This window comes from Caloenas nicobarica, chromosome 2, assembly GCF_036013445.1.
Source record: "Caloenas nicobarica isolate bCalNic1 chromosome 2, bCalNic1.hap1, whole genome shotgun sequence".
NCBI lineage: Eukaryota > Metazoa > Chordata > Aves > Columbiformes > Columbidae > Caloenas > Caloenas nicobarica.
In genome coordinates this window covers 76,291,603-76,314,109 of record NC_088246.1, presented here as the reverse complement: position 1 = coordinate 76,314,109, position 22,507 = coordinate 76,291,603, and the positions used below count along the sequence as shown (strand labels likewise).

At 41.0% G+C, this 22,507-nt stretch overlaps 1 protein-coding gene across 1 annotated transcript in view; it reads right to left on the bottom strand.

Annotated features, from left to right (window-relative positions):
• Nucleotides 1–5,403: 5,403 nt before the first annotated feature.
• The window catches only part of DUSP22 (dual specificity phosphatase 22), a 45,192-nt gene continuing 28,088 nt past the window's right edge, over nucleotides 5,404–22,507 (bottom strand). The window contains exons 4-7 of the mRNA XM_065628239.1: nucleotides 19,061–19,110; nucleotides 13,603–13,677; nucleotides 11,892–12,063; nucleotides 5,404–9,068 (exon numbers count right to left, since the gene is read on the bottom strand). Coding sequence (XP_065484311.1) covers nucleotides 8,883–9,068; nucleotides 11,892–12,063; nucleotides 13,603–13,677; nucleotides 19,061–19,110 — 483 coding nt within the window. The 3' untranslated portion in view covers nucleotides 5,404–8,882. The remainder of the gene's footprint in view (nucleotides 9,069–11,891; nucleotides 12,064–13,602; nucleotides 13,678–19,060; nucleotides 19,111–22,507) is intronic.

The window sequence follows — 22,507 nt, the reverse complement described above, 5'->3', positions numbered from 1 at the left end:
CCAGTAGAAAGACAGATGTTTCTCCAACACACACATCTACTCTGGTTGGAAATTAAAGGGAGTTTTCCTTTTTAACTGGGGTGCCCCCAGCAGAAGCTGCAAGTTCCCGGCCCTGGTTGAAGCGTTTCAAGGCACTGCAGCTCCCAAATCACTCAAACTGAGGAACAGAGGGTCAATCCCCATGCACTGACCTTCCCCCAGAAATGACTTGAGAAGTGGCACTGACTGCATTCTGGACCAGTGCAATGCATTCAGAGAAAAACAGCTAAGTCAAGGGGGAGTCCCTTCCTCTGCTGCCTGGAGTTTCCAAGCTGACTTTGGAAATGAATCAAATTCATGTCTTCCATGAAACACTCCAAAATTAGCAGCAGCAGCTTGGCCAAGGAGGCGCTAATTTTGTTCCTCCTCCTCCAGTTCTCATCTGCCAAGACAACTTTTATTAGATGTATTCGCCATATGCTTTCCTTCCAGAACAAGCCTAGGGGAAAATCAGGACATCACTTTTTTCTATCACCCTAACCACATATCCAAAGTACAGGAAACAGCGGAGATTCCCTTTCATTTTTTTTGCCCGCAGACTTTTTCCTGGAGTGCATGGAACGTATTTCAGCACATGTATCACCAGCCCCTACTATGTTACCATTAGGTACTACACTGCTTTAATTTTTCCCATACGGTATTCTCTTTCCACTTGCCCCCGCATCGTTCTTGACATCACAGGCACATTACATATCCCTACCGTTTAATTCTTACCTGAGATTTTACGTCCAACAGATGCACCTGTGTCATGAATTTTGTCTAGGGCAGTCACAACTAGAATTGCTCTGGACCTCTTCCACTTCACTCCATAATTTTCCATGTAGAAGTGACATCTGCTTTTTATGTAATTCACATTGAAGTACAATAACCGGTACCTGGGGAATCAGACCTCGATTTTTCCCTATTCCCATCAACACCCAACGGCCATCCTGAACAGCACAGCACTTCCTATGTGGTTGGGACCGAGGTGTTGAGAATAAGCAAGAAGCCACCACAGCTCCTCGCCCTGCTTCATAATCTGTTACAAAGGCATTTTAACACCCCTCAGGTACAATCAACACTGATGCAGTGCCTTTCATCGTGCACTTCGCAGAGCCGTACTGGGGAAGGTCATAACACTTCTTTCTTCCCCGTTTTATTGGGAAAACGAAGCAAACCTGAACTGAAGGAACTTGCCTAGTCACACAGCAGATTGTAGGAGATTTGGGAGCAGAAGCCAAACTTCTTCTCAGTCCAGCATTTTATGGGTTGGACAAATGTGCCTGCCTCTCAATATGCCTTCTTGATAAGCCAAACCCACAAGACTTTCAAGCCAAAAAGGCCTATTGAACTTCCCAGCCTGTCTCACTGCATCACAGATGCTCTTGTAACCCTTTCTATGCCATTTTGGAAATGTATGTGCATTTCAGGGATGCACAATTCTAGGGGAGGAAAACCCAGCTATAAATGAGTGAAATCTCACAAGACAAATGTTTCCTCTAGTAAAACCAACCCAAGGTAAGGTGACCACCATGGTGGTCAACTCTAAACACGTTACAAACCCCGCCTCAGTCCCTTGAAAATAAAATATGGTTAAGGAAGAGAAGTATTTAAGATCCTCCTAGTGACAGTAAAGTCCAGAGTACACTTGCAGTGAATTTGTACATTACTATAATATACCCTAGTGGGTTTTGTGACAAACTTTTTCCCGTTCCTCCCCCAAACTTAATACTGATGATTAACAGTCATACAGCCTTACCCAGCTGAGAAACGATAGACTTCTAACTTGCACAGCATACAAGATTTGAAGAAATGCAAATGGTTTTCAGTATTTTCAAACAAAAGAGTCATTTTTTTTCTGGGGCAAATGGTAGCACTAGCCAGTAAAAGCCCAACCAGTTCACTTGTATGCAACACAGGCACCTTCCCCGTCTTGGAAATGGGCCTCAGCTGCAGACTTCGGCAAAAAATGAAACTTTACTCAGAGGACACAAGCTGTTGCATGACATCCCCTGTCTTCCAGAGGAATGGAGATCTTTATCACGTGTGCTAAGAACCTCATTGTAAGCCAGACATTATTACGTAAAAAAGCTACTTAAGAACAGAAGAATCTCATGTCTAAGATCTCGGGACTTGACCCAAGCTTGCATTGCACTCAGGTTTGGAGGGTTGGTATTTTTTTTTTTTTTCCTTTTTTTTCTTCTTTTGAGACATTCAGGGATTACATAAGCAGTTTTGCCAGGAAGTTACATGCTGCAGACTTACTTGCAAAGACTTCCAAAATGCAATCCTTGTGAAAATATGAAGTGAGGATGCATAAACACAGCTAGAATTCTGACATCTCCGACATGTACTTTTTCTAAAAACACGGCAGTTTTCCCCTTCTTAAAAACCGTCAACAAAGTCCCACCTTGCCTTGAAAAGCCAGGAATACAGAGAATCAAGCAAAACACTGTATTCAGTAACCTGCATATGATGCTGGTCCACCAATGAACATTGCTTTTTGGCATACAGATAGAAGTTAAACATCCCTTTTTATTTTTAAAAATATCAGGTTCAACGCTGTCACAGATCAGTGTTACTTTTCCAAAACAACCAGTGCTGTAGAGGACCCAGGCTGCCACAAAAAACATCATCCACAGAAGTCATGGTAGGCTTGATAAATCACCATCACCATAACAGGGCAGATGCACAAACAGTAGAATTGTATTTATTAACACAATCAGTTAAATTAGCAACCTTATAACATAAGCTTTTTAAATTAGCAGATATTTACAGGAAATAAATTGTTTGCAAGCTACACACTGGCATTCATTTTTCCTGATTCTGGAGTTCTGGAATAAATACCAGTTATTTAAAAAAACAAATATTCACACACACAAAAAGAGAAAATGAGGGGAAGGCAGGGAGGAGATGCAAGAAATGGTAACAAAAATCGCATCCACCATATCTGACAAATTAAATAAAAACTCACTTGCTCTCAGAGAAAGAAGGGAAGAAGAGGAATCAGAACTCAGACTTTCAAAGGGTCCATTTGTAAACGCATCTGCCCAGATCTAAAGCTGTGCTTTGCTAATGCCTGTGTGAACAGGCGACCAAGTGAGCAAACAACTTAAAACCACTTTGCACTTCAAGTAGCTTGGATGTCTTGGTTCTGATCTCTCTGTTCATAGTTCAATGAATAGTGAAGGGTACAAATCTGCACATTCATAATTGCCTCAACTAAAATGGAAACTGGGTACACATCTGACTGAAAATCCCATTTTTTGAGAGTGCTTGCAAATGAATTTTACTCCCAGTTTACTTACTGCAGATGTGCTCACCTCACACGAGCAGAACTGTGTCTCCTACAAGGACTGAGCTATGCGGTTCAATGGCTAAAAGGCACCTCCTGCTCACACTTCATTAGATACCTATTCCTAATAATTACACTAGAAACTACATGGAAACTACAGGAAGTCATCTTGCTACTCACAAGCTACTCACTTTTGGTAAACTGTGGTTTGCATAATTCACTAGAGCAAAGCACACATTCAAACACATATAAAGAAGAATTTGTTCCTTGGTGAGAGCAGAAGAATAATACTGGACAGCAGCTAAATGTAGCAATTAAATAGTTAAACGCATGGGAGCTGAGGCACATGGAAAACGAGAGCCACATTTAAAGCTCTGCTGAGAACAAAGTGTGAAAATAGCTGTTTCTGTCGCATGCTTTGTGTCTCCAGGGGTTTCTACAGAAACACTGTACAATGCGAAATCATCATCTTCACGCTGTCTAGTATTTTCTAGAGACCATCATAATTTTCCCTCTACCAGTACAACCCTCTTGAGGAAATGTAAGGATCTCCAGAGTCTGCTGGCAAAGCCCAAGCTCTGTATCAGGTTATGAGCACAGCTGAGGACATGCAGGTTTGCCCTCTAGTTCCCCAAGTTTCCTGCATGGTGGGACAGGGCTATATGAATCAAATCAGAACTGCCGTTTTTTAGAACTCGCAACAGTTACATGTAACATTGAATCAAAGGAGATAAAAAGTTTGGAACAGTAGTATGGCGCCGTGGTTGCAGCACAATTTTTACATGTGATTTGGATAAAAATTGCCCTTGAGAGGTGTTACGTGGCCAAAAGGAAGACAAAGCAGGGCTGCATTTTTTCTTTGAGGGTAGGGAAAAGCCTCCTCTAAAACTTAAAGGGATTTTCCTAATTCACAAGGGATTATATTTTAAACATGTTTTCTGTCTCATCGGTGCTATAGCACCTATATCTAAGACACTGCTGCAGATAACAGACAGAAGGAGGTAATTACACTGTTAATTCAAGCTTCACATAGCAGGCTGCATTAAACTTTAAGTCTTTTCATAGAAAAATAGAAAAGAGACTGAAACACACACCAATAAAAGCAGACCCATCCCACTTACACTGAAGAAGATTAACTGAAATGTATTACTGACAAGGTGCATCTAGCACAAAGCTGTCACAGACCCATTAACTTTATTCTAGTGGAGGATATTATCAGTTAGTTGAATCCCTGAGGTCCCTCATGAAACTTCCACACATTCCCAGCAGTCTACAAACTAACAAGAGCTGGGAGGGGGAAGAGAGGAGAGAGGAAAAAAAACCCCACACAACACCAAAACAAAACAAAAGCAATTGTGCCTGAGCATCTAACTTTGCCTTCATGACCAGAGTCTGTCCCACTGCAACAACATAGTTCAGCCTTTAGCAACAACTAAAGTGGCCGTGAGATCTGGCTACTTAGGCATGACTGATCATACTTTCAGGTTGGTGGGGTTTAGGTTTTTTTTTTTTTTGATTGTACAAATGCCAGAATTACCCTCTTAGCAGAGACAGTGTCAAACCAGAAATCCAGTGTGTTATGTGTGGGAATTTAAATGGGGTTTTTCCCCCCCTTAAACTGTAAGTTTTTAATTTTTTTTCTTCCCCAGGAATCATCATCTGCCACTTACATCAGTTTCCTCTGACAAACTGCTACTGAGAGCCTTGAGTCTTGGCAGTCTGTACACCAGCTAAGTCTTACAGCTAATTAAGCCCTAAACCAGTGTCCTATAGAAAAAGAATGTATTTCAGAAGAATAAAAAAATGTGGACCCACCACATGCCCTGTTGCAAGGATGAGTAAGAGAAAAACATGCAACATCCTCTTGTGTGACTACTATCAAGAGGTGCTGGCGCTGCAGATTCTTGAACTCACCTGGAAGAACTTGGTGAAGAGAGGGGAAGTCTGAAGAAGTCTGAGTGCAGGATAAAAAAAGTACTCTAAATACCAAAATGAGTTTGTCTTGTACTCTTACTGTACCTGCAGAGATACAGAGAGTGAGTAGAAACCTTCCAGAGACTATTATTTATTTCAAGAAATACACAAGCAGATCAGGTGTTAACATTTACTTTTATTTATAAAAAAACTGTAGAACTTATTAAATACAAACATTTGGAAAAAGCAACCAAGGCTTTGCTAAGATGCCCAGGAAGAGGAAGACAGATAATCAAGAAGCTCTCAAAATTTAGAGTTTTTAAACTAGCTGAAATAATTACTATAATTTTTCACTGACTTGTTTGTAGGCAGTGGCCATTATAGCAGCCAATGTTATTACTGTCCTTTTTAAAAAACAGAGATATGATTTGCCATATCTTCCCACTCAACCATAAAATGTACAGAAACAACTCTTTCCAGGTTAAAAATCAGGGTAATAAATACTAATGCGTTTACCCATTACCTACATTGTATAACACTAAACATTTGCTTATAATCACACATGGATATCAAGTTTAGGCCAAGAAATCAATTATACATTTCTAATTCGGATATCCAATAAGCTTTATACATTTTCCAGTGAACATCAAAATGAGGACAATGTTTTGAAGTACAGAAACAAAACAATTGAGTGCATCGTCTACACCATGAAGGCCAATGACTAAGAGGTGGACTAGGGTCTAGTCATGTTCCAGATTGCTGGAAAGTCCTACAAACCACCACAGAAAGGCTGGTTGGAAGACAAATCACATTACATTCCCAGTCTGTGTTAGTTCCCCTCCCTTTCTAAAAGGCCAAAGGTGAGAACTGCAGCTACTCTCTCTTCTGCACCTTGTGGTAATAAAAGAGTAAACTATCATTCTGTTCCCTACAGGGAGAAACCAGATTCAAGTTTTCTTAGACTGCTCTTGCTCTTTTACCACTCTTAAATGCAGTATGCAGCACACAGACTGCTAAACAAGAAGTAGATGCAAGAGTCCACAAAAAATACCTCTTCTGTCTTTTTAAAAGAAAGAAGCACTTCCACTTGCTGACAATATGGCACTCCCTGTGTCTTCTTGCTTTACCCTGTATCTGCTTTCCAGTTGCAGCATAATGCACATTGATATGGCTTTATGGCCCTAATGCCAAATTCAGTTCTAACAACAACAAAAAAATATCCTATTTGTGGGACTGACTCTATGGGGACAACCAAACTATTAAAAAAATTCAGTTCAGAATAATCTTGGACACACAATCATTAACAGATGTCTCCCATTCTGCCTTGTATTTGTCAGAACAGAAAAAAGAATTGTCGTTCACTTACCAGCACTCACAAGATTACTACTGCAAGAATGAGAGTGCTGGAGGTGTTACAGGATCCATAGCACGGGCAGTCAGCTACAGGACAGACTGACCGGATCCCTCCAAGAACACAGGCAGGCTGCTTCTGACGAAGCTGCCCTTTGCAGGCAGACTGAAGTTGCACCACAGATCCTACTATGAGGAGTGGGCTGAACAAATGGACAAGTATCCTGAGCACGTGTCAGACCCTGTCACCGAGGGAAGCATTTTCCAATTACTGCATCTGCCCTCGGAGCAGAGAGGAGACTGCCCATGTAGGCACTGCTGTGTTGGAATTCCTAAACAGCCAATTATTTGCAGATCAACATATTTGAGAAAAGCTAAATACTTCAGTTAGCAGGCAAACACAGAACAGTTGCTGGATATCCCAAATAGGTCATGGTTCATTTAACTACAAGCTTGAAAACAAAGTCAATTCCAGCACCTTCCCCAAATCCAACAGCATCCCTTACTGCAACACAGACACAATTGTCGTGCTCTTGCTGTGTTCAGTACACTTAAAGCACTTAGTGCAATGAGAACCCTGATGCAGGCCTGCACTTAGCTGAAATGGTCAGGTCAGTTCCACCCCACTCCCTTTTTCCCTTTTTGGTAATTATTGATATGCAAGTTCCATATCCCAACAAGCCGTAACATCTATTTTTTGGAGATAGTAACAGATATTTAACAGCCAGATGCTACTTGACCCCAAAAGCTTTACTCCCATCCAAAGGATTCACTGCCACCCCAAGCAAACACGAAATCACATGAAGAGGAAGGGATGGGAGGTCAGAATACTTGAATCTTCAAGAAAAATAGGCCTTTCATCCTCTGAGTCAAAGACAAGAAACCATGATTCTTGGCATCAGTGCCACCCCCCTTACACAAACAGAAATCAATACACTATCCAGCATCCTTGGTGACATATTTTGAAGTTACAGTCTTAGAGTACACTTGAGTCAGGCAATGGCTCCATTCCAAAAACACACAATGTTAACAGAGTATGGCCCCTAGTTTTAACTTAGTTTAAAATATATTTTACAAATGCATTCCTACAAATTTGATCACAGCAAAACATGTAGTGGTTTTAAAATGGCAGAAAGTTGAATTCAAACAACTCAATTTTTAAACCAGCGAGAAATATGAGCTGTTTTAAAAGAAAACAATGAACTTCTCAAATACAGATATTTATGAAATGTACATGCGCGCGCACACACTCACACACACACGCACCCACTTCACTCAGTGTCAGATTAAGATTACACAAGGCAATTTTCAAGGTTGCATTTACAACCACAATGACAAGAACAGCATTTTTGAGGTAGCTGAAGTCAAAGAGCAAACCACAGCACAAGCAAAGAAACAGGTGCTCACACTCACACTGAGCCCACTCTTTGGAGACACGTTATCATGTGTGCAGGGGCAAGTGTTGAAGAGGCACGTGTTCCACGGGGAATGAAGTTCAGCGGCACTCGAGACCAGATAAACTATTCTCCAGAGAAGCTCATGTTGAGAAAGCAGATGCACAATCAAGGGACCATGACTTAAATCAGTGCACATCAGATGAGCTGTGGTAACAGTCTTGGTGCTCTTGGTCTGTGGCAGTTCTACCGACAGCTCTGTCTCACGTGCACTGAAGCAAGTACAACTGTGGCAGTTGAAGATGTTATTACTCAGAGCTGTCTGTCCCACTTCTCTCCTAGATGCTACTGTTGGTAGAAAGGTACATGTACCCATATCTCACCTGCTCCAGTTCGCAGCCTAGCATTCACATTCAAGCCCACCTCCACGGTGCTACTTGACAATGGACTGTGAACAGGAGCAGCGGAGACACAGACCCAAGTCTCTTCTTCAGGTGCAATAACATCTTTGTCACATTACAGTGCAGAGATGTCAAACTGCCACAGCTTGAATCATGAGACTTCACCTCTCAGAGCCCTTTGCTAGCCTACAATGAAAGGAGTTGAGCTAACCTCACGGCAAATGCCAAGCGGTGTGGGCATAAGGGGATTATAGCTGTGGCTGCCTGATAACTGGGCTCAGCCACAGCAACTGGATCATGTCTCTGGGCATACAGAGAGCTTGATCCTGCCCAGGTTATAGAACTGTGTGAAACACACTCACATACACACACATAATGTAGTATTTTCATCAAGAAGCTTTCTACAAATCAACTGTTTGCATGATTACTGCTGAGAGTCTTGAAGATGGGATGGAAATTATGGCAAGATATTTTTCAAAGGTAGAAAGAAAAAAATTCAACCTCCTACGATTAGGTCTCTGTTGTATAGTTGCTGTATGAGAGAGATGGCACAGATGAGAAGTTGTTATTCCACTGTCTTCCTCCAGTACTCTGATGCAACTCTGCCTGCTCTTTATATTTGCTCAGAAGATTTTTGGCTTCTTGCAGATCCTGAGAAGAGTTTTCCCCATATTCTTCTTTCAGCCACTGCCTGAACTGCAGAAATAGAGCATACATATACAAGATGATGAAACAATAATATGAGACTGATACAGAAATAATACTCCCTCCCATCCTATAGAATTTCAAGAGCCATTAAGAACACAAGTAGTTTAAAGAAAAGCGCTCCAAATATTGCATGTCCTTCAACATTGGCACAGGAATACACATTTGAAATCACTGAGATCCCTCACATCCCCTACAATGACACACTTGCATAACAGCTCGGCTGACCAGGCAAGGACATCCTGGACTTAAAGCACCTTCCTCCTGTTGCATATACAATGAGATGAATAAGCAGGGAAGCTTATATGATTGGCCAGCTTTCTCAGGTCACAACAAGCCTAAAGAAGGTTGAAGATCAGAAAAATTAACCCCTCTCAGGTTTTTCAATCTGAGCCCACGAACACCAGTAGTAAAAAAACTGCACTGTGGATATCTGGAAAGGTATCTGCCAGGAAGAAAAAGATCAGGAGCTTTAAAAGCTATAGAATAGGACCCTTTATGTTACTAACATAAATGACTGAATATGTTACACAGTAACCGAGGTACCAGGTCCAGTCCAGCTCTGTGTCCTGGTATGAGAGTAGCAAGATGTAAATGCCAAGGAAAGAATCAGGCAATAGTAGGGCAGTAATGCTGGGACCTTTTCCCTGCTCATTTCCTCAGCTTCCAGAAATTTTCAGCTCAGGTACTTTCAGAGGCTGAGGCAGTATCTATGTGTTTGATAGCAACAAATGAATTTTTCTGCCATGAGATCACTTTCTGAATCCATGAATTTTTACCACAAGCTCCATAAGTATAGCTGGTCTAAAAACCCCTCCTTTTCCTTGATTGGGACCTTCCGAATTGATAGCTCCATCTCACATTACAGGGAAGAGTGGAAATCAGACCTGTTCACTGTCTCTATTCAACAAAACTTTATTGACCTTTAGCACATTCTCCTCTGTCATTTCTTTGCCAGCTGACAAATTTAGTCCACTTAGTCAATTCTGCCAATCTAGTTGCTCTTCTCTGCAGAAGCAGCAAGCAGACACAGACTCCAACTCTTCTGTCCCAGTGGGAATGATATTCCTGTGGTAATTTTTCAAGCTTTTCACAGATTTTTTCTGTTTGGGGCTCATGCACAGCTTTTTCTATAAAGACCATTTACTAGGACAGTGGGAGACAAGACCTCGACATAGTTACTCCCTCCCATTCCTAAAAGATCATAAGGTCCTGAGTTAAATCTGAAGCCTCAGGCTACCATGTGGAAGTTTGGAATTGGTGCAAACCATGTTGTGACCTTAGTGACTAAACCCCTTCCTGTAAGACCAAGACCTAAAGGACCCCAATTCCAGAAACCCCACAGGATACCAGCCTGTTGTGGCACAGCAAAACACCCATGCTGCTGAAATGAGAAAAAAGTTCACACCCTTGGCAGATGGCATTATTCCCCTGAAATCAGGTGTGTAAACAGACACCTGCTAAGGATGTGGTTGCTGTTAAGAGACAGTAGGAAACTACAGCCCAGCCAGTGACTACAGGTGGATATTTCTTTTTGCAACCTACTGCCTCCCCCTCAGTGAAAAAAAGGCAGAATGTGCCGTCCATGGTGGATGAAAAAAGAGAGACGTTACTGTCTTTATCAGGCTATTTGCATATAGCCTTAATTGTCATTGCTGTTAGCCCAGACCAATTAGAGTAGAAATGACTGTAAGGGAGGAAGGAGACAAGTCTGGAAAGTCCCGCTCTGACTTTTGTCTCTTAAAAATCAGTTACTCTACCATTTAGACCAGTTCCAAACGATCCAGGAAACATTCAGTTAAATATAAATAAATAATAAAAAACCCCACGCAAATATTTAGAGATGCAAACTGCATCACACAAAACAAATGGTAATTTCTAAACTCTGAGCTTTCTGCAGCAGAATGATAGGGAGGGAATTAAAAAAACCAAACAAACAAAACAACACAACATCCTTTGCCTCATATATTTTACTTTCTGATTTTCATTTGCCTCTGTTGTTGTTGATTTTTAATAAGCACAATAGGCACAAAAGCCCAGAGAAGAGCGATATGCTGAGCAATGGAAAACAGAGGACACAGCCAGAGTAGGTTGTTAACATAAATGGAAGTGTCTGATCACCCACAGGGAGCAGGTCTTTTGCGTGGGATGGTTCTTTTTAGGGGTAAAAAACTAATTTTTGTTTTATGAAAACCACTTTTCAGTCTTACTGTTCCCTCAGTTCTCCTAGTCCTACAAAGCCTTCAAAGGTTAAGAAGAAAAAAAAAAAAAAGGTCATATTTGAGACAGTTCTACACATCAGAAAATTTATAAAGTCTCAGCCACAAAAGGTGTAGGGAACATGACACACAAGTCATAATGAGAAACTAGTTTAATTCCTGGATAGCAAAGATTTCTGATTATGATTTCTTTCCTGCTTACTATTCCAAATGAATGTGTTCGGGGAAAGCCAGCTATTTTTATGCAACTGGTACTTATAGTTGGTCTTTCTGAGTAACTCACTCTTTAGCCTTTATCCCTCTAAAGGTGTCAGTCTTGTATTGTGTCTTAGCACACATGAAGCAATGACTGGATTGAGAGCCCAGCTGGACAGGAGGCGTTTAGATGTGCTTCATCTCTTGTACCATCCAGCATTCCCTGAAACCTTCAGTTCTATCCACACTTCCTCAGTGGAGCAAGCTTGGCCAAGAAGCCGCTCTCTCAAAGCAAAACCAAGGAGTCAGATAAACCACTCAGGCAACAAAATAACAAGAAGCAGCCCATGATCTGGCTTGGGGTTGTGTTTTGCAGCTCACCTGTTTGTAGTTCATTTACCTGATCAACATCATGTTTTTCAAAGTCCTGTAGCTGCCTCTGGAAGCCCATGTTGGGATTGGCACAGGATCTTGCTGCACGGACAACAGACAGTGCATCTTCCCAACCAAAGTCTGTGATTGTCATGATGTAGGCAACCACCAGTGTTACACTCCTGGAGACACCTGCAAGGCTGCATGAAAAAGGAGGCTAAATAAATTGGAGTAGTGCTGTACTTCATCTATCGCAGTTAAAAACATCACTTCCCAACATCACAGCAGGCTACAGTGTTGCATGCCACGAGGAAGAACTATTAAAATACTTGAGTGAAAGGGTTTTGGTGCTGCTTTTTCAAATGTATCAGAACAAATCTAAGACAAGACTGAAAAAGTAGGTTCTGAGTGGTAATTCATAAGATAGGAAAGCAAGAAATAAGTATTAAGTTTTCACAAAAGCAGGGGACAGTGCACACTTTCTAAGTTAGATTTGATTTTTAATAAGCTAGAAATAAATCACGCACTTTCTTCTGCTTATATACATCAGAGCAGTGAAATAAGACCATTCCCTCTCCACCATGACTAAAGGCTTCAATTTCATGAGGCCAAAATGAACTTTAACTGAACTGTTAAAGTACATATGTCTGGTTGCTTGAGTTCTTTTCCTCTTTCTGGTGTCCATGCGCTGTGCAACTTCAACTCTCAGGACTCCAGTTTCACCAAATGACACGCTGGGATAAAGTAAGAATCATTCACCGTTACTGGTTTGACAGCACTGGACAAAAAACTCCGAACTATTACTATTCTGAGCATAAAGAATGTATTTTGAGTTACATTTGTACCAGAGTCTTTTGCTGAGCATTTGAGAATGTATTTTGCTTTTGAAATGCTTCACAAATTTAAATATACAGATTTTAAAACTATCAGAATTCAGATGAATTATCCTTCTTTTACATACATGGAGACTGACCAAATGACTCTTGCACAGCCCTATTATGAGTCAGTATCAAACTGAGGATTTATGCTCAGGGCCTGCGTGCAAGTCCAGTGTTCAAATCACGAAATGACTCTGATTCCTGATATAAACTCAAGATATGTCAACTTGGACATACAGCACAAAGACTACAGCCAATAGCAGAGAGCAAGGAAAAAAAAAAAGAAAAAACCACAACAAGGTGAGATTGGGATTTCCTTTTTTATTCTCTACAGTCCCAGGACAACAAATGCAACATTTGAATGCTTCAGCAGTTTAAAGAAAAAAAAAAAAAAAAGGAGGGGGGGCGGAAATCAATTTCTGTTCAGAGGAATTTTTTTAACAACTCTGAAGGCACCAAAATAACTGTTATAGAAACTAATCAAATTATTAAGATTTTGGAAATCATATTTAGAAATACAGTGGTTAAAATAATGGGATATAAATAACACATCTCTAATCAATACATCTCTGGTCAAATCAATCCTACAAAAAGGTTTGATAAGAAGAAAAGGTCAAGAAGAATTTCTTGGGCTCCTTTTATCTCCAGGCAGCTGCCCAGCCCAGGGACTCAGAAGTCCTAGCATGAGGCTTTAATAGCATTTGGAATTCTTCTGGGGCTCTTCAAATAAAGCGGGCATTTCACTCCAAGAGGATTTTGCTATAAATGCAGATGAACACTAACTTATCATTAAAATGATGAACATCCAAATTAAGGTAGAGAAACCCTGAAGCGAGTTGTTTTAGCCAGTGGCATACATACCAATGAACTAGGCAGCCTTCACCTGTAAGCCGGCACTCATGGATAAATTTGATGCTCTCTCTGAAATGCCGTGCCCTGAAAACAGAAGCAGAAGGAGAATAAAGAAAGTGCTCTATTTAGTAAAATCACTACTTAGAAAGAGAGAAATGTATCCGAAAGCTCACTTAACACTGTTTCTAGAATTTAGAACTGAATACAGGTCTTACAAAGTAAAAGTTAGTGTCTACCAATGAAACACAACATTCACTGGCATAGTTATCCTTCGCTCTACCTGCAGAAGAAACTGGTGTCTTAGGCACTACAGTGTGATAAACATTAACACTTTATTCTGATGACTGTCAAGTCTGTATTTCAGTTTGTGTTTTATTCCCCTTGAAACTAGCAACTTGACCTCACATGTCTTTGCATATGCTCAGATGTCAGATGAAACTCCCAGGGCTACATGAACAGTTCCCAAGGTAGATTGTCTCTCACAAAGAGGCATCCACTACCCACTACCCAAACTTATGCTTAGCTTTGACTTCACCTCCTCCTTTGAGCCATGTACTAGGGCATATCTAACTGTTATGACTTTCTTCTTTGCAACATGAAATCTCTCCCTTTGGTCACCGCTATGAAAAAGTTCTCAATTCAAGTCCTGGCTTCTGCAGCTCCTCCCAGTCTCCTCCCCTGAGACTGCAGTACCCCTCTGCCTGCCCTCACTCAAGTGTCAGCCAACCCCTGCCTACAGCCTACCTTTTTCAAAGCAGTGGAGAAGAAAATGTGGAGAAGATAAAGGCTGAGTTTACAAACCTCAAGGTCTGTACCCTCGTTATTCCTTACACATGCCTCTTTATTTTAAGTGGGGCAAGTCTGAAGGAAAGTAACAGGGCAGCTGTCATCAACTTAGTCAATCTGTAGCATCACCTCTTTGCAAGCCAGCTCAAGTTGCTCACCCTGCCTCTGCCTTTCAGACTGCAAAAGTTTTGGGGCTGCCTGCAATTTATGGCAGGTGCAAGCAGCACCTCCTAGTTCAATACAGCTGAAGTTCACTGTGGCCTTTGAGGGCTCTTGCAATTTAAGCTCGCGAGCAGCAGCAGTGTGTGCAACATATAGGTAAAGGAGAGAGCTTCTTAAAGGGCAGTCAGTACTGGGCTTATTGGCAAAGACAAGCCTGAAAGCACGCTGCACTCAACACTCATGAAACACAACGTCCTGTATTCAAGATGTTTCCCCTCTCAGGGTGAATATTATACCACAAGGGTAAAAGAAAAAACCTCAGCCCAGCACCAGCAGCCACACAAAAATCAGGAATACCCACATAAAAGGAAGCTTCCTGTCCTGCTCAACAGTGCAGCTGCTGATACTATAAACACTCAAGACCTTGAGGAGGACAAGAGTGATGCAACAGAATGACAATGCCTGTGGAACTTGCAAAGGCAATGATGTCTATGCTGAAGTATCCAAAGAGGGTTCCCAAAGTCCAGGACTCCCTTTCCAAATCAGTTCTTCCATTGCTGGATACAACATGGAGAACACACCTGGAGAAGACTTCAGTGACTTATTTGGAAAATTTCAAGGCACAATGCAATCCCAAGCTTTAGGACAACATGTCAACTCAGGATTTATGTTTCTCAAGAAACTGATCAAGTATGTGGGATGAGCAAAGAGGAGGGACAAAGCCTTACAAATGCATTTTTACCCATACTGTCACTCCAAAATATCTTCACCAGCTGAATTCTAATAAATCACAGTGCTCAAGTCTGCCTGGGGAGCACAAGCAGCTTCACACAAACGAACTCAGAGGACAAATGAGATGTTGGGCTGTGTGTGCAGGTGTTGCTATTGCACAATGAAGGAGCACTTAGCCAAGACTAAACAGATTCAGATCAAACTTGGCTAGGGCTGAACTGACAACAACCCAATCTTCTCATGTACCCATCTTTTCTCTTTCTCTCTAGATCATCTGGCCAACACCACAGCTCCAAGCACCAGTGAATTCACTTCAATGGTCTAGCACAAATTTTGGTTAAACACTTCAGTGCTTTGGTTTGATAAGTATCTGTGAATGAGCATAACACCTTTGCAAAGTACTAAATATAGCTAGCAGTCAACTCCATTCACTCAAGTTTTATTCGCTCTTGCTTATTGCTGACACTTGGTCTGCTGAAACACTGTCAAGTCTATGTGTTTACACGCATTCATGAAAATCAGAAGAGAAACAGTCAAGCTTAGAATTAGTGCTGCTCTGTAGAACCATGGCCCCTCCTCACCTTGAGTCAGAGAAAAGGAGAAACTTATTCCTCCACAACCTTACAGTATCAGGGTTTCTGCTGGCTCTAGCAGACAGCTGTCTAAAGTCATTTTCAAAGTTATGGTACAAACCATGTTTATATGAAAACTAAGATTAAGAACCAGTTAAGCTGTGTGGCAAGTGCCAGACACAAAGAAGAATGGCAAGTCATACATTAACCACAAAACAGTTGATTATCATCTGTAACAGGAAAGCACTTGACAAATGCATTGATTTGCAGCCTATTTTCTGGACTGAACAGTTACTTCAAGACAATTTATTACATGATATCTGGCTTTTACATCTCCCAGCTTAAAGCTGGGTCCTGAACTGCATGATCCTCACAGTGGGAAAACACCACAGGAAGAACAACAGATACAGTGCCTCTACCAGCATGTTGTAAGAGTTATCTAAACTTATGCATTAGTAAACTGGATGATCCAAAACAAGGCTGAGGGCAGAGTTATGATACCAGATCTACATATTCATTTGTTGCTACCTAGATGCCTAAGAATATTATAAAGGTTAAAAACAAAGCATCCAAATCAGATAGGAATAAGCATCTTGATGTTTCTTTCCTTTGGTGATGTAAATGCAACAAAGATCCACTTAAATTTCCTTTCTTAATAGCTTATCTGGCTTCTGTATTATTACCTCTAACAGCCTGACCGTTGGAGGTTAGTTCCATAGAAACACATAGCCTAAGACAATTAGTGGGAACAGGACAGAAAGGGAAGATTTGATTTCTATAGAATTAACTTTTTAGTAAGAGGTTGTATAGGAGATGACATTTCTGGAGAAGTCAATATCCCAAGGTAAAATTATCATAGTCCAGGGAAAACATCCATTTAACACCTAGGAAGCACCTTGAGTCTCAAAAGCAACTGTTTAACTCCTCTGCTTGGTAGGGGCAGGACAAGGAAGCAGAAGCAAGCTTCTGAGCCACTTTAATGAACACGCACATGTTAACAGGGGAATCCCTGCTGTATTTCCCTGGCAATTCATTCTTCTGAGGAAGGAAGCTCCACTAAACAAGCTTACTAGGAGTAAATGTGCATTACGTGCATAAGAAACCAGAAGTTTCCCCTCACAAAAAGTGAGCTGAAGTGAATTAAGAGCTTGCAGTCCCAAAATTCAGTTGTACTTTATCCATCTGCCAAAGCACAAGGACCTTCAATACAGCATGCTGCCTTTTTTTTTTTCCCCTGACACCACCAGAATCCCTCTTTTGAAAGAAGAGGGTAGATATGTAAAAATACTGCAGAGGGATCAATTCCCTTTCCCGTTCTCCAGCTATCCTTCTCTCTGCAAAGGACATGGGCAGCACAGTTAACCCCTCCTAGATAAGACTCTGTCGAATCCTCACAGGCTGAACAAAGACAGCTTCCTCTTGCTTTCAGAAGATTGTATGTGCAAACCAAGCAACATTGCTATTTGTGAGCATCACAATTTGATTTTACTTGAAGATCTTGACTGTATAAAGCAAAAAAGAAAAACTCGTTACTCATCAAGTTTTAAGTGCTAAAATGTATCAGTATTAGAAGTAATGACGTTTGCTTGCAACCACCTGATACCAAAGCAAGTATTTTAGATGCCTTCAGCGTAACAGAAACAATACTCATGCAAATATTGCATCTTAACTGAAGCTCTAAGAGCTTTGGTACTGTGCCAGACAGTTCAAGCACTGGAGGTGGTTTTTCAGTATAACTCCTTCATATTTAACAGTGAGGGAGGGGCCAAATTGTTCATTAACATTCATCACAAATGCTGTCCTTTGTTAAGAGAGATCTGGATCAGTTCGGAATGGAAATGAAAAGGAAGCAGATTTGAAAAGCATTTTCAGAAATGCTACACAGATCTCAGTATACCAACAAACAATATGACAACACGTGAATGTTTCCCTCTAATCTCATATTTTTTTCCCTTCTCGAAAGGACTTTTTAAAAAAATTACTGATTTGTATAAATTTCAAGCATTATGGCCACAAAAGCTGTCCGTAACAAAAGCAGTCAGCTGTTTGCCTCCTCATTACAGACCCGTCTTGAAATTTAGGGGTTTGGGATGTTTTTTGTTTGGCAAGGGGTGAGGGTGTGTGTTTTTTCCCTTCCCCTAAATCACAACAGAAATGTGGAATGAAAAGGCAAATCACCACGTTGGAATCTTTCTAGGGTAAGAGAAACACGCATTCTAAAAATATCCCCTGAAAGCATGAGCCAGAATATCGCTGTGATGTGACAGAAAAGCAGTGCTGCATTTCCTTCCGTACCTACCAGGCCTCTTTCAACTACTTGTTTCTCTACAAAACTTGGTAGCAGGATGTGGCTGAAACCCCCCTCACCTCTCCCCAACATAAACAGTGAGCTCTAGAAGAAAGAGTTGGTCACCATCCAAGTTCTCTTACAAAACCTGTTTTGATTTCTCTTCAGAATCAAGACTTGCTATGCTCAATGGTTCAAAACTTTAAAACCAAGGGCAAGTTAATGAGTGTTTCATGAACATTAGCGGAGATGAGAGCAAGCAAGGCTGGGACACCCTAATTTCAGTACACATATCCTCAAGGCAAGAGTCACCACAGGACAAACGCCCTACCGTGCCAGTCTACTACTAAGCACAGCGAGGTCTTCTAAGGCAGGTTCAAGAAGTCCAGAGCGGATAGCTGCATTAGTTTGTACACTGGGACTTTATCTCAAAGGCCCACTGTGAGGAATTCATTTCAACCCCTGAAGCATCAGGCTTCATACCCCTTTCAAATATTTTCCTCCTGTTAATGGCTGGAGATAGTGCTAACAAAACAAAACAAAACACAAAAACAAAAGCCAACCAACCAACAACAAAAAAAACCCCAAAACAAACAAACAAAAACAGCCAAGTAAAAATATTTACAAAACCAACGCTGAAATAAACTGGGACTAAATCAGGAGCAGACTCACTAAGGAATTCCTGAAGTTTAAGTCCACAAAGAGTGTTTACATACTTACCTTCCTACAAACTCTTACACGCAAAAAGCAGGGTCTGAATCAAAGCAGATCGAATAAAGTGTTGCTGTGTTTTCTTAACAGATTTAAAACCATATTTGTGTAATAGTTGTGAGAGATCAGAATCAGATCTTTCAGCTCATGGCAAAAGAGGCATCATGGTACTGAGGGATTTCTGGGGTTTTGTGATTTATTTTTAAAGAAAACTTACAAGTTCTGCGAGGGTGAGTCAGCAGCAGGAATGCACAGATACTTCACTCCCTGTGTAAAGAAGCAAAAAGGAATGAGAAGAAAATATCCAAGTTAAATACATTTACCTACCATGGTGCAAGTTTGCCCTAGACTGGTGCAGTTTTATTGGTTTTGAGGAAGGCACACCATTATTCAGACAAGTAGAGATCATCTTTATGCAGCCAGATTTTAAAACAGTTTTCACATCTGCTTTGTTGCTAAGGCACTAGCACATAGCTTAGTCATGCTTATCCAAAGGCCCAATAGAAAGCTTTTTAAAATAGAATCATCTTTACTAAAAAGGTATAAACCTCTTTTTCAAAATCTAATTCTTCTTACATTTCTAGTAAAACTAAGTTGCAATTTCTCCTGCCCTTCCCTTTCTCTGAACAGATGCTACAACTTAAAATTGTGATAAGCAATTTCTTTTGATCCCATGCAATCATTTTTCTTTACCTAGTTGATAAAGCAAACAAAATGCATTTCAGAGAAGAAACATGTTTGTGGTATGGGTATTTTTTTTTATTTTTTGAAACTTCAAGAAGGACAACCCTAAAACTCATACTTTTCTTTCACAAAGTTAGCCTCACTTTCTTAGTCAGCTATCATAGTAAGTTACAAGATCAATTAGGGAAGTTAGATAACCATTTCTGATGCATTAAAAATGTTACTGGGTGTATTTAAAACACCACTATAATCATACACTACTGCTTTGCATTGTCAGCGCTCATTTTAACTGTCATTTTATTTTCAAAGCTTGTTTTGCTCCTATGACTGTTAAGAAAACGAACACGTCTGAAAGCATTTTTAGCTAACTTCTCAAATAGGACTTCCAAGAATACAGGTTGCAGCTCAGACACATAAAACCTAAATCATTCACTGGACATCTTTCAACTTATCTCGAATGCAGAGTTATGAGTTTTTCAGATGTACTTGTAAAGATAAGGATTCACAGGAAAAATCCACCATAAAATGCACCTTAGTTTATCTTTCTGTAACAATGCAAACCCCTGTAGCAACCCTGCATGTTCAACAGCACACATGGAAATTCACACATTTATCTGTAAGAGATCCTTTGCCAACAGGGTGGAACATAACATGCAACTACCAGGCATTTCATTTACCAGCTGGGGAGGGGTGTGTGGAAATTTTGGGGAATTTTCATTGCTCAACTGTGATGGCTACCTGAGGCAGCATCTTCTCCACACCACCTTTGCTTTGCTGGCTCAGAAACCCCTCTTTAATTTCTCCTACGTGCAGTTTGTTACTTCACTTGCCATCTTACACCAAAGAGCAATCCGTTTTACAAGAGGTACCAACACCTGGCACCATGATACACCATGATGTTAAATCACCACTATGTCAGAAAGGATATGGTGATACCTCACCCCTATCTCTTCACCATCACAGACACATGGCACTAGCCATTTTCTCAACCCACCAGAACACCTCCAGCCAGTGTCGTCTTCACGGGCACACAGATCTAAGAGCCCTATTCCCTCCATGCTTTTCTGGACTTCCTCGCTCTGACAGGCCATCCCCAGCATGCCACAACTGGAGGAGAATTGCTACTCTCTATGGCCTTCTGGTTTGGGGAAGGCTCTGCAGACAGTCCTAAGCATGGAGATAGTGGCGGTGCCTGATGAGGGACACCAAGCCAATGACAGCACATGGCATTTTGCATGAGAGCTGCAAGGCAAAATGCAGCTGAGGTGAGAGAGAATGAGAAGTCGGTTTGCAAACCAAAGCAGCTTGCTGCTGGAGGCAACAGCACCAACAAGTAACAGTCCCTCCTGCCCTGCCTCAGGGGAAGGGATGCCTGCGGTGGGAGACCAGGATGGCTCCACAGCCATAAGCCGATCCACAATGGCTTGCACAGATACATTCATTTAGAAAGGTGATGTAAAAGTAATACATACATTGATAGACTGTTAAGGCAAGGGTGATTATTATATTGTGACAGATTAATTATGATAAGCATCTTGTATGATACATCTGAGAGGTTTATCTCAGACACTAGTATCACTTCAAGTGAGTCACTCCAGTAGAACAAGGGCCTGTGACCTGAAAGTAAATTTACATGCTAGTCTTTTCCCCACACCTCTAGACAACTCCATGCCACCAATACTGCACCACTAGGGGAAAAAAAAACTGGAAGAAAACAGAAGGTAGGAGATGGGTTAACTCCATATGCCAGAAGGTTCACTTCTCCAGCACACACTGACGCAAGTTGTTCCACAGATTTCAGAAGCTATGGCACATGCTGAGTACATTTCACAGGCTGAGTGCAGAGGGGCTTTCAGATCATGTTCACTTTAAAAGCAGAAGTAGCACCAGCACAAGTTTAAGACCCACAATGTTCTTTTTTTGACATGGCTGGCTAGTTCCCACTACCACAAGCAAGCCTGAAACTAGCCTATGAGAGACCACACATGGTACTGAATGGAACCTCCAGAGCCTGATCTTGGAGTTCTTCAGCACTTACAACTTCCAGCAAAGCCCACAGCATTCTCTTCACTACTACTTGCAAATGCTCTGCATCAGCCTATTAGCCTTATTAACATAGCTTCTCAGACAGGAGATAGTTAAAGTTACTGGAATTTGGTATTTCGACTGATGCATGTCACTTGTATGGTGTTTTTTTGGAAGGCTGTGGTGATGGACTCCTCCCTGGGAGGAAATAATCACACACTCAACTCAGAAATAGTTACAGGTGGGATTTCAAATGTACTGTGCAGTGACCTAACCTGACTCCCACAAAAATCAACAGTGAAACTCTCAGCAACTTTGACCCAAACACAGTTTGGCCAGAGTTGGTAACTCCTGAGAATCCCACCCTACCATCAAGTTTTACTTCTCTTGGTTAAAATAACAATGATAATAACAGGATCAAATATCATTCATTGTAATCGGACATCTGAAATACAACAATGACACAAGATTGTAAGGTGTAGGTATTAATAAATGAGACTTCAAGGGATTTTCTGTGTAGATATTTATATGTTGATTGTCAGAATTAGCTTTCCTCACATACGCTGGATAGACTTGCTTTTTTAAACATACTTGCAATAGGAAAATACTTAATTACTACACTCTGCTGTCTGTGACTGGTTTGAAAAAAAACCAAAACAAAACACAACCCAACTACCCAGGATCGTAATATTATTTGTATATTTGTGCCCCAAGACACTGTTGTCCTTCCTGTGCACATACCCTGCAGATAACATCTAAGAACTGTCCCAACGAGACCTTTCAAAGTAGAACAGCTTATGCCAACTGAACAAGTAAATACCTGCAACATTTTACATGGGGTACTGGCACAAAAGAAAGATAGAGATACCACTATTTTATTGCCTAGCAGTTTGTTTGCCATTCTGAAAATGCAAAGCATAAGATGTAAGAAGGCAATCACGGAAACAGTGACTAA